The 13,287-nt window shown below is 39.4% G+C and overlaps 1 protein-coding gene across 2 annotated transcripts; it reads right to left on the minus strand.

Annotated features, from left to right (window-relative positions):
• Positions 1-2,188: 2,188 nt before the first annotated feature.
• On the minus strand, positions 2,189-11,707 carry LOC122870557 (carboxypeptidase Z-like). 2 transcript variants are annotated; one of them, XM_044184830.1, is made up of 11 exons: positions 11,517-11,707; positions 11,037-11,066; positions 10,042-10,416; positions 7,276-7,500; positions 6,964-7,193; positions 5,495-5,656; positions 5,188-5,346; positions 4,871-5,006; positions 4,521-4,660; positions 4,019-4,118; positions 2,189-3,219 (listed from the first exon to the last, which is right to left on the minus strand). In XM_044184830.1, exons 1-11 carry the CDS (start codon positions 11,596-11,598, stop codon positions 2,861-2,863), a joined length of 1,998 nt encoding a protein of 665 aa, XP_044040765.1. In that variant the 5' UTR covers positions 11,599-11,707; the 3' UTR covers positions 2,189-2,860. The 2 variants fall into 2 exon arrangements, with proteins under 2 accessions (XP_044040765.1, XP_044040764.1); XM_044184829.1 differs by having other exon boundaries at positions 7,276-7,503; positions 11,517-11,706.
• Positions 11,708-13,287: the final 1,580 nt, after the last annotated feature.

The following is a 13,287-nucleotide window of genomic DNA, read 5'->3' on the forward strand; positions in this document are numbered from 1 at the left end:
GATTCATTCTTCAGCTTGGAAACAAAAGTTTGGCAAAAAAAAATCTCAACACAAAGGACTTGTTTCCAGAGCTTTCAGCCACCTCTTCTGGCCTTCCTCCATGGATGGAGTTGTTGTCATGCTGATGGGGCTACGCGACAGAGGTTACTCTCTCACATGATAAGAAACTAAACACTCTCTGTAACAAATGAACAACTCCGTCAGCTGAGAAAGGCCACCAGATTAGGTTGAAAGCTTCGGAAACACAAAGTGAGAGAACCTTGTGTTCTTCTAGCTGTTCTTGTAGCTGTAGCTGTGGCAGGTTCATATGGGTTTACCTTTCTTAAACTTTTGTTTTATTTTGTTCTATTTTATTTAATACTGTAAGAGGAATCTATTTGTGTAACAGTTTCTGGTTTACAGTAGAGATGTTAAATAATTTATCAGTGTAAGATGTAGGTTACCATTCAACTTGGCAAGCAGCCTTTTGTACAGGACTCTGTTGTACCTTTATAATATTACCTCTATTACTATACAATGAATACTATCAGGGAGATCGTCCTGACAATCCAGGCACTGCAATGCCTCTGCAGTATATAATGAATTCCAGTGTTTGAAACATACTTGTATCTCATGGAAAAAGACACTGTTGATGCCATCTGACAGTGTACTGAAAGCTCTCCACAGAGGGTTATCTGTTACTGGGACAATGTACAGTATTTTCCAGATCTGCTACTCCTGAGTTTGATGCCAAATCATGTGTTTGTGTTTTATAAATCCCCTGAGAAGCCTTGTATTTTTTTCACTGACTTGTCACGGGTCAACAAGTTCACTAAGCAGACTTTTTTCTATGATTCTGTAATAGTATTTCTCGACCTTTATATGGGGGTAATTTGCTTTTCCCATGCTTCTTTTATAACCTTACATAAAAAAAAATCTTAAGAGCTGTTTTGTTTATAAGATTTGGGACCTCACTAGACCCTGGGGCTGGCAATGCTCTTGCATGCTTTACTCCATTTTGTACTACTTTTCATTGTTGTGGTCTTGTCTCCATTTGGTGCTTTATCAAGGTGAATTTGTCTTGTTGTGGTGGTTGTTTTTTTATCTATTTTGCCTCAGATTTGTATCCTTTTCTTTATTATTTCTATATTCTATTCTATATTCTATCAAGCAGTTCCTCTAATTTGGTAGCAGTACAATACACTCACACCCTCTTTTTCACCTTCTTGGTCCGGTCTCCACTTTTTCAACTGCACAGTTCTTTTTTTTCATGCTAATGCCTTGACTTTACTTAGCTTACTACCTCCATTTGTTAAGACTCTCAAAATAGACCCATTCTACTTTGCAATCATACATTATATCCCAGTGTTTATTTAGTTCCTTGCTTCCTTGTCTGTTAATCTATAGAAGTCATGGGTTTAAGGCTATAGAAGTATCATAGGAACTTTGGCAGGAAGTATTTAAGGCATAGATTAGCTCCCCCATAAAACTGACTGTTGGAAATATACACAAACAGAAATTAGGTTTAAATTTACAAAACATCCTTCGTGCTGAGGTGTGTGGGAGGTGGGTGTGTAATTATATACAGACAGAAGTTTCAGCGATTGTCCTGGATTAATCATGGCGCTCAACATTAATCAAGGGATTAATGTTGAGCGCAGGTTGTTGCTGCTTTAAAGAGAAATTCAAAAGTCTGTAGTCTAGATCGGTGGTTCCCAACCTGGTGGTCGGGACCCCTGCAAGGGATCACAAGGTAAAGCTGAGAAGTTGTTTTCCAATCGTTGGTTGCTTTTTGTGGAACAACTGGATGCTTTTACCTTTTCAAGCTTCTAAAAAGAATTAAAACTAAAACATTGAGAGAAGGGATAATCACTCTTTGGTGGGACTACTCACAGCTTATTGACATATGTCACATGTAATAAGGGCTCCAAGTATACAAGGCTTCATTTTAAGGGGTCATAAGTTGAAGACTTTCTAATACTTTCTAAAATATCTTCTTTAAAAAGTTTTCAGGAAATTGTTATAAAAAGTTACTGGCTGATCTAACTTTTGTACTGTATGCTTTTTGTAGCAATACATTACATGATTATTTCAACTTGTAATTATTTATTAACTCATTTTATAGTAAACCACTTTTTTGTTTATTTGCATCAAATGAAGCTACACAGCAACAGCTGAAAGATAAAAGACAGAAAAAAATACAAAAGAAACCAGGAGAGCTTTTTAATCCTACAAAACTCTGACTCACACACCTGTACAGCACTATTTCTGCTAATTTTACAATCTGTACACTGTGTGGAAGAATAACCAGACTCCATGGTTTGCAGTAACTTGGGCCAGAAGTTGATTCAGCCTGCCCCCCAGTGGCCACCTGGTTTCATTACCTACTAAAGATCTAATAATTGAACCAAGATTGCAAGTGGGTCATTCGGAATAAAAGTACTCTTTTTCAACATGTTTAGTTTCCTTTGAATTGTGTCTTTTAAATGTTGTTCTGATACATGTTTGAAGGTTGCTGTACAAATAAACTTGCCTTGCGAGCTTCAGTGCAGCTATGGACTATATACCACAATAATTTTATTGACATAAAAGCTCTTTATTTCTGCTGTAAAATTTCTAGAAAAGTCTTTAACAAACGTTTATTTCATCATGGCCATTAATTGAAGTTATGTTAGTGTCAGGCTTGTAAGGTGTTTACATTATAATTTCAGGTTTGGGCTTGGGACCAAACAGGGCACATATAGATACAAGCATGACAGCTAACATGAAGGCCAGCACTTTTCTGCGCCAATAAAAAGCAGCACATTCACTACATGATAGCTCGGTTTGTGTGTATACTGTAGAAAGAGATACTATTCTTCCACTTCTCCCATTAAAAGCTCTAATAGTGTTTGAGCAGCCAGGTTGGCGCAGGTCCTCCCGGCAGGACAAAGTAGTTCCACCACCAGGGCTTCTCTGCTCTCTCCTCGCGGTTCTGGCTCAAATCAGCCATCAGGGTGTAGCGCTCGTACTGATTGTAAGGGTCAAAGCGGTCATAGGTGCCCATAGACGGGATAGTGTCATCCTCTTCTTGCATGTCAGGCTCTAGAGAAGCTTTCTGCAGCACAAAGTCCACTCGGCCTGCTGTGTGCATGTGAGGAGGCAGGTGGACTTTCTTCATAGCTCTGGTGTAGCCTGGGGCCGAGGCGGTCACGATGTGGATGCCAGGGGTGAGGAGGCGCCAGTATTCTCCGTTTTCAGCTACGCAAGGAGAAGGATACTGAGCGTTTGGACTTATAACGTTTATTTATCAAGTTTTTTTTAACAGGCACTCCACCAATTTTACACAAGAGGATCAGTTTATTCATCACGGGGGGAAAGCCTGTGTTGCAAACTGGGGGCGTGGAATTTGAAAGACACGGGTGTGTACTGTACCAGGCAGGGAGGGTCTTATGAAGCATTCATGACATATAGGATGGATGGTAGAGATGGGAAAGACATCATTGGACAAATCAAGACAGCTAACAGAGTTGGTCGTGTTAAAAATACTGTGCATTGAAAATATAACATTAGATTTATTAAATGTGGGTTTAATGACCTTAAATGACATGTTTGTTTGGTTTTCAGGCACTTCCAGTCGGATATATCACAGCTTTCAGAAAAATCTGAGCTTCCTAGTTGTAATTACGATTTTGATGTTGACATGAATGCTATCTACCAGACTGGTAATTACAGTAACTCCTACAGTTATGTGACATAATGAAAAATGGTATTGAGTTATATTAAGGGAGATTGTTTTTGGCTGACCCATAATGGACTCTTTCCGCCTTTGGTGCATCGATTTTTTTATACTCTATCTCTCCCCTAACTTTATGGAGGCGTGATGCTAAATGGCTGGAGTGCCCCTTAACAGAACAAAATCTGTCATGTTGGCCACAAGAACTTGGAAGGTGGACTAGGAAGCAAAACTAATGTCATAGCTGTGGCTAATTTAAGACAATGAAAAATAAGAATTCATCTGTGAAAAATGGTGCATCTTGTTGATGCTGATATTTATTACCTGTGGTAATGTCATGCCGTATTCCTCTGACTGATATCCGCACACCTTTCATTGCATTTCCCTCCTCGTCTTTTACAATGCCTTTGATGCCTCGATGGGCCTGAGGAACAACACAAGACAAGTCGCTTACAAAGAATAATTTCAAATGTATCGATTAAAATTCAGACACAAAAACAATCTTCTCATCTTATACCAACTCTAAGTTTACTTAAATAATGACAGTCATCAGTCATCATCCATCACTCGTGGTTTTGTACACCTCCATGCAGCCAAACTATGGATGCACCGATCGGATACAGTGGATGTCACTACATAAATAGTAACTCATAGCTTCCACTTACAGTATAGTTAAGAAGTGATGTGTTTTTTTAAGTTGGGGGAAAAAACAAACATTGGTATTGGATCAATACTCATGAGAGCAAAAGTCAGATCGGTGCATCCCTAGGCCAAACACCAGGATATCAACAAAAACAGCAAAACATAAGCATGATCATGTTCTTACTGCTTCCATAAATGTGATTAAAGCCTCATGGTTTTCATGCCAGCCGATAAACAATTCCTCTTCAGGTGGGAATTTCTCACAACCCAGCTCCACAGTCACCTCAAAACAGTTGGTGTGAAGATAGTTGAAGTCTTGCATGCCTGACCAAAGACAAAACCAAAGCTGCTTTACTGAGAAATCCATGAGAAACTGTGCCGACCTTTCCCCCACACTTCTCAGAGAATCCTCCTCATTGCTTCTGGTCTTACAGCGACCTCTAGTGGCTCCATCTAACATTTCATTTTTTTATTTCAGAGTCAGAAATCACCACAACTTTTACTGAGGAATAAATGTTCACTTTTTAAACTCACTGCCTGCTAAGCTGGACCACTGTGCGCCATTAATGATTCCCTTTTGACTGTTAGTACGAGATGATCCACACTGGGCATTTTCATTGGTCATTGATTCGTGGGAATTTGCGTATGTTCTTGCAAGAAGCTTGAAAACCTACGGAATAAAAATCTGAGGGTTATTTTTCTCTCCTTTAAGTTCATTACAGACGAGAAGATAAACATTAATTAACATTAAGTTTTGAAATATGTCCAAAAAATTGAGGAGGCAGGGAAAATAAATATGACATCAATATTTTTCTATTCTAGAGGCAATGTGTTTCAGAGAGCCCGTTCACCTGATCGTCCGGTGTTGGGGAGAACATGTTACGCTCCAGCGGGTGTTTGGACAGGTCGTAGGGGTAGGACACCACCAGGTCTCCGCCATGGAAGTTAGCGGAGAGCACAAACGGCACAGAGCGAATCCATTTCATGACAGCGTAAGTCTCTGGTGCAACCTGTATTGCAGCATTAAGACTTATTTGGACCAAGAAATGAAAGTTTATTTAATTTCAAGTGGTAGAGAGGTTCCTCAATAATACACCCATTAGGCTATAAAATATCATTCACTGACATGACATATATGGATAAGGATTCATACTGTACCTTACCAAACCAGTAATAGTCTGGGATTGGGATGTGGTCGGTGCGGTAGCCCTTTTGTCTGCGTCGGTTGTAAACAATGGACGTCAAATCTGGGAAGTTTCTGTTCAGGTCGATGTTCTGAGCATTGTTTCTGCCGATGTTCCAAGAATCACGTCTTTGACCCTGTGGAAAAACAAATTTAAGTTTCAGTGACAAATATTATTCATTTAAGTATTAATGGTTGCAGATTTTAACAGTACAATGCAGACAGTAAGCTGAAATTTCCAGTTCACTAGGGCTTCAAAAAACTGATAAATCTCAGCACGCCTGAGTGTGTAACAGGTGCATCAGAGGGCAGCACACCCTAAATAAAAATGGAAAAACTCCACTTTTATTTGCTTATTTACAACATTTCAGTCTACACAACAATCATAGATTGGACAAGCATCACAACAGTTCCATATACATATACGCATAAATGCCGAGTAAAGTATCCAGTCAGTTTTATATGTGTTTTATGCAAACAGGCATGTTTTTTGTCTGCCTGTGTTATTATGCCCATATCTACTTCTAATCTTCTTATTCTTTGGATAGTATGATATATGCATTCATTACCTTATAGATAGTGGTCCTTTCTCTTTATTGACCTGATGTTTTTTTTCTATTTTACTCTTTGACTTCTGGATAGCTTGGAATAGTTAAGATCTCAATTTATAGTGAATATTGCTATGATTTCCTTTATTTACCTTTTGTCTTTGTCAAATCTGTTTTACCTACTTATGTGGATGGCAGTGTGTGTGTTTTATCAAGATGTTTCACCCAAGGTGACGTCTTAAAAGTGCTTGTTTTTCTGTCCAACCAACAGTCCGAAACAGTGTCCGAAATTACCTTTTTGACTCACCGGTCAAGGGGACTGGTAGATGAAAAAATCCACCGGCCAAGCATATTTTTTCAAAATAATCATTTGCCTTTTCTTTCACATATACATTTGTTTCAGTACATTTCATTGAGATAAGTTATTATGTTGAATATAAACATAAAATGTATAAATAATAAAGAGGCCAGGGCAAAAAAAAAATTATTTTAATATAGCCTATTGATCAACAGTTAATAAATTCAAGCCTGAATGCAACTCAAGAAGTCTTGATCTCAAAAATTCTACTTTAGTACTACTATTACTATAAGTATTTGCTATTAAATGTACAAAGAATGTAAGAAGCTGGAAACAGCAAATATTTGGCATTTTTCCTTTGATTCTCAAAATCGCTGATGAGTCTGTTGATTGACTAGTCGATTTATTAACTAATCATTAGAGTTGACACATGCTAAAAGCAAAGCAGAGTGCATCCATTCTGTGATGTCAGAAAACGCATGCTTCCTATTTTGTCACGAGGTATTTAAATATCTTATAAACTCAGCTATGTTCCACATGCTGCCACGCTGCTCCAAGTGTGCACAGCGGTAAATGTATGTAACCGTGGAGAACTGACCTCGTCCTCATCACCGTAGTTATTGTCCTGGACTCCAGAAACAGCCACCTCGTATCCGTCAGGGTTCATGGAGGGCAGAATGTGGATGCGGGTGGTGTTGATGAGGGTCTGGATGCGCTCGTTCCCCAGCAGATACTCTGAGCACAGGTACTGAGCCAAGTAGATCAGCAGCTGGCGGCCCAGGACTTCATTTCCATGCATGTTGCCGATGTACTTTATCTCTGGCTCAACTATAGAGGGTCACATTTATATTAACTGCTCTAACTTCCTTGATGATGTAAATCTACACAGACTTTGACGAGCTGTACTTACGCAGTTCATGTTCGCCGGGGTTGTTTGAGAACTCGATCACGAGCATCTCCCTGCCCTCCATACTGCGGCCGATGCTGTAGGTTCTCGCTATGTCGGTGCATCGTTCCTCAGTTTTCTTCAAGATACTGATCATCTGGGCGTTGGAGTGGTAGGTGAACTGTATCGTGGTAGCGGGCTCCTCAGGAGCAAGGATTTCCATGCTGTCAATGGCTTCTACATCCTGCTCTGCTGTAAAGAAAAACACAGCATGTCTTATCAGTTTTGATCAAAACACAGACAGGCCACATTTTAGATCTAACAAACAAAAATGCTGTCTCCATTCTTGTAGGGCTGCCAGGCTATAAACAGGATGTTTGAAAAGTCTGGTATATATAGCAGAAGCCAAAAAGAGAGTGTGGAAAGTCGATACAACACCAAATGGCCAATGAGCCGAATGTGCTTATTTCAGCTGACACATTAAACTGGTAAAATGTCTGCCCTTATTTTTGTATTCACACTTAGTAGAAACCAATAACAGCTCCAAAACCACATGGAACACATTAAACCTTTGTGCTGCCAGATTCAAATGACCTAGAAGACTGTGTTTGTCAAAACAGTCACTACTGGTTCATCAAATGCATGATTTGTACAGTGTAAAACTGCCGTGTATAACTAACCCTTTCCCATTTAGCAGGATTTATTCTGTGTGCCCTAGTATATGGAGGCAGCAACCATACTCCTCTTCTTCCAAGACACATTGAATCTAAGGAAAAACATGTTAAAGCAGCATTAAAGGATTTTTTTGGCCACTTGGGGGCAGCAGGATAAGCTGTAAACACAACATTGAAATAGTATTACCTTATAAAGCTGATATGGTGGATGTGTTAGCAAACAGTTGCATATTCAAACGTCAAGCAGAAACCAATAACATTAGCATTTAGTTGAAGTTTTGTTTCTGATAAGCTGTAAGTCCAATATTTACTCTCATTTTAATTCTGTTTTGGTCTCCACCAACTCCTGAGGGAAATATCTGTCTCTTTAGCTGCTAAATGCTCCAAAATGAGTGAACCAGCTGTTGAACATATACAGCTAGTCGCTATCTTTGTCTGTCATTTGGTGCTCGGCAGGTAGTGTTCGATTGGTATACCAGAGCTTTTTCGCTGCTGCTGGAAACAAAGTTGATGAGAGTGGTGAGACTGAACCAAAACACTAAAGCTGAGGGCCATAAAACCAAAACAATGAGCTTAAAGAGGCTAAAATACTCCATAGAGCTGAGGGGAACTGCAAAGTTGCTTGACAACACATAGTCATTTGATGTATTGCCAATACAAAAATATTGATTAGTGCAGCTTTGAAGTGAGATTACCTATTTCCAAGATGTTTAAAAACCAAGCCAGACAAAAACATAAAACAACAATAAAAATCTTTAAACCCCAAATTACATCAAGTTTCATTAATGACCAGTCTAGGCCTACATTGAATTATTATTTTCATTATTGATTAATCTGCCAATTATTGTGGTCTATACAATGTCGGAAAATGAAAAATGACCAATATCATGGAAACCCATGGTGACATGTTCAGATTTCTAGTTTTGTGCAACACAAGTCCAAAACCCAAAGATATTTCATTTAGCAGCACACATTTCAAATGCTGCAAGCAGAGAATTTTTGGCATTTTTGCTTGAAAAATGACTTAGACTATCAAAATAGTTGCTGATTATTAATTATTAATGGACTGATTGTTTCTAACAGTTTGACATTTAAAGAAAGGCTGCAATACAGTGTGGCACCAGTATTTTAAAAAGCAGCTTCTGGCTGCATTATTTAGACTTTACATGAACTCACACTGGCCCTGGTGTTATAGCCATGATGTGTTATCTTTCCAAATGACATTTACATAAAGTGAGGCGAAACATTTCACCCACATTTCACTAACATACCTTTTGCTACATATGTACGTATTGTATAGCACCCCAAGTTATGTACATACTGTACAGTATGAAGAGCTTAAACTGTGTGAAGAGCTTGAGGTCACATGATATCAAAACAGGAACAAGGACATCAGTTTGAAATTAATATGAATATGGGAATAATTACACAGGTCCGACCTGTTGCCAGACATCTGAACCAAATTCTACATGGCAGAAAACGTTTTGCATGACAATAAAAAGTGAGACACTGTTATAGTAGTACAGGTTAAGACAGTGTAGTTCATTTCATTGGTTGACTTTTAGACTTTTATGACCATATACACATTTTACTGTACACGAATGCTAACATTATATGGCTAAATGCTCAAATCAGTTCCTCCTGTTCATGCTCTCATATGGCTCACACATGATTTCTGTTATGAGTGGCAGCAGAGTACCTTTTTTTATCTTTAGAAACCTATTTTTGAGAAGCATTTACAACAGTTTTTTAGAAAATACTGTCAGACAATGTGTGCCCTTCTGTGGTGCATTACGGCTCTGTTTATAAGGATGGGCTGCTAATGAAACTAGCAACAGCACCCAGTGTAAGTGAGGGTTTATGTGTGGAAATAAGGCGTTCCAGTTGGACTTTATGCTGAGGTAAGCTACATGAGCATGTGTGCAAACCAGATGCCTGCTGAAAACGTGAAAAATGCTCTATTGAAACTCAAAGGACTATACTCGTGTTTCTCTTGCAGATGAAAACAAAAAGGTAGAAACCAAAATTTTGAATATTAATAAGGATATAATTAGTCATAGCCAAACCTAAGGTCAGGTCAGGTCACAATACAGATGATTTTGTACTTAGCTCTCACCTCTGAGGCCCTCCAGGGGGTCATAACATCCCTCTTGGTCACTGACAAAGAAGCGATCACAGTCCAGGAAGTAGGGCCAAGCCATCTCTATCGCCTCGAAAGCGTGGCTGCATCTTTTACGCACCGCCTCACAGGTGGCGCGACAGGGCTTCAGCACCTTCTCCTTCTCGCAGCGTGGAGCCAACACAGAGCAGCCCAGCATGCGGATTTCAGGGTTGCACTCTCCCCCGAGCAGAGTCTCAGCCACGCTCATGAGGAGGTACTCGGCGCCAGCCTCGGCGTCTTCGCGGGTCTTGTGGCCGAGGATGTTTGGGAACATGGTCTGAGTGTAGGCCATGTCGTCGCAGTAGGATAGCAACACATCTGTGCATTTGGCTGAGGTAAAAAAAAAAAAAAAAGAAAGAAATTCAGATAGGTTAGGAACATTTTAAAATCAAATGATTACTCAGATTGATCAGCCGAAATGTGAGAAAGTGCAGAAAACAGTAGATAACAGTTATTAACACCAATAGCCAACAGTAATCTAACTTTATCAATCTTATGTCGAGGGATCGAGACATATTCATGAGCCTCACTGTGCTGTCGTCAATCATCTGGCCCCAAATATTTCTATTATCTCTGGAAATTAGAATTTAAATATTTCATAGCGTCATTGATCATCTAAAAATACACATGATGGTCTTATGGCTTTCGGGGCCAGATTCCATTAAGACTACACCCAGCGTGACTTATGATCTCATCCTTTCTGTTGTTAAAAACACTGACTTAATTCAAATCCACGGGTATGTAACCGTACAAACACTCAACCTGTCAGGGAGGTTTAGAGTCTGAGCTCTGGTGTGAAAACTGAGTGGTTTTTAGGCTCAGAAAGTCAAAGAAAAGCTACCATTTAAGAGTTAAACAGTCCAGAGAGGCGATCAGCTACTACACCATGAGCTGGATGAGAAACAGCTCAGGCAGGACGCCACTCTTCCTCCAGGCCAAAGGGTACTTACGTTTTTCTTCCACTGTTGGCTTGCACTGTCCTGCAAGACACATCAGTATATCAGTATTAGCTGACACTGCGGCAGACACTAGATGGCAGAGTGGTTTCTGAAAAGGTGGCCTACAAAATACTCTGCTTGATCAACCTCTGCTCTTGCTTCAGCAGCTTTCTAAAATGCCTGTCTGTCTACAAAGTATTTAAAAAGTATATATAGTTTTTACAGGATTAGAAATCTTAATCATTAAAGTTGAAAAAACTTTAATATTCCTCTGGAATATTAATACTATGTGAAAAGCTATAAGCCAACATCTAATCATATTTACAATCATTTTGTGGCTTTAAGTTAGCAAAAGTTTTACTGCATGGAAGTCAGCTTCTGGGTCTAGAAAACTACTGAGTCTGCTCATGAAAAGATGCTATGTCTAATTCATGCAGCAGGTCCGGATGCACGTAATAAATTATGTATTCACATAAAGCTGAAAAACTTTACCCCGAAAGCCTGGGTCACACCGTCGAGGAGCACACGAAGCAAGGACCAACAACTGCAGCAGGATCAGCAGCATGATGCGCATTTTCCGCGGTTTATATTCCTTTTCGATGTGGCACCTCACACACGCAGCCAGAGGGTGTGTGTGTGTGTGTGTGTGTGTATGTGTGTGTGTGTCAGTTTCTCTTAAGAAATGCCCTCCCAACTTCCCTCAAAGCGACTTTATTACAGATATTACGGTCAACTATCAAGTTACAGAGGAAATGGCTCTGTGGTGAAGTAGGGACATGTGCATGAATATATGACGATTTTGCCAATACGACGCTCATTGACGGATATTTAAGTTCAATTTGAAAAGGCAGCATGCAGGCATATGTTGCTTTTCCCTCCACTTTGGAGTTTAGTTGTTGACTTTTTGTTCCAGGAAGGTTTTGACATGACCTTGTTTGGTCAATAGTGCACATCAGGTCCTTAATTGGCAGGCGAACGATTGAGTCTTTAAAGGTACCTGTTGGTGTTGGGGTAACTACATAATCAACATAAAGAACTCAATATTAGCATTTTTTTAAACTCTCTTTACTTGTCTTTATGAAAATTATTATATATATATATATATATATATATATATATATATATATATATATATATATATATATATTAGTGTTAAAAATCAACTTTACAGAATAATGATGCTTCAACTATCTTTTTATGAACTGGTTATCTTGTATGAAATGATATACACTGATGACTTACCTCAAAATGTTTCATGTATCATAAAATAACTAAATCAGAGATGGAAGTTAAAGGTGGGGTATATAACTAATGTTAGCTAGGTTGTGGGTTAGCAAACTGTCGCTACAGTTGCTGCTGGGAAGCTAACATGCAGAGAGGATGAGACGGTTTCCCAGAGCCAGCACACCAGCTCCAGACAGCGACACTCACAACTCTCCTGCTACTATAGCTAATATCACAACAACAGCATATCTTGACTGTCATGGTTTTGGGTCTTGGGTTTTGTTGTTTCCTGTTTTATTTTGTAAGTGTGCTGCCTCATGTGTCTTGTGTAGTTTTACTTCCTGTCTTTGTTCGCTTTTCCCTCCAGTTTTGATTGTTTGCTCCACCCTAATTAGTGTCACCTGTGTATATAGACTGTACACTTTGCTTGTTCTTTGTCAGATTGTCTCTGTGTCAAGCATTCCAGCCCTTTCCTTGTGCTTTCTTGGATTTAGTCTTTGTGTTGGACTTTGGTTTCTCTGCTTGCCCATTTTTGGATTAGTTTGCCTTTTGGATGGCTTTTCTGGTTTGACCTGAGCCTGCCTGACAATCCTGTAAGCCTTCTGTACGGTTACCTTTCATTAAATCACTGAACTATACCAGCTCTGCCTACATGTTTGTGTTTGGGTCCAAATCCCTGTGTAACCTGCTTGACAATCCACGACACTTGCAAACTAGAAAGTAAGCTGAATGTCCGTGGGCAAGTCATTTAACGTTACCTGACGAACAAACCATGGCTGGAATAGTGTTGTGTGGCTCGGTTCGAGCCACTTTATTTCCCATTTACAGAGCCAGGGCTGTGAGTTTGTTTTTTTGTTTCCTTTTTTTCCCAGCACACACGTAGAACGGACAGCTAGGGGACCAGGAGGAGATATTCGCTGAAAAGACATGTAATGGATTAGATTCACATAACCTACCTTAATTCCTTTTAAAGTAAATTTAGGTTTAACAAATGCCAACTAACTATAGCCCCATGCTGACCTCATGCGTATGTTACTGT

The sequence above is a fragment of the Siniperca chuatsi genome, linkage group LG22 (genome assembly GCF_020085105.1).
Source record: "Siniperca chuatsi isolate FFG_IHB_CAS linkage group LG22, ASM2008510v1, whole genome shotgun sequence".
Classification (NCBI taxonomy): domain Eukaryota; kingdom Metazoa; phylum Chordata; class Actinopteri; order Centrarchiformes; family Sinipercidae; genus Siniperca; species Siniperca chuatsi.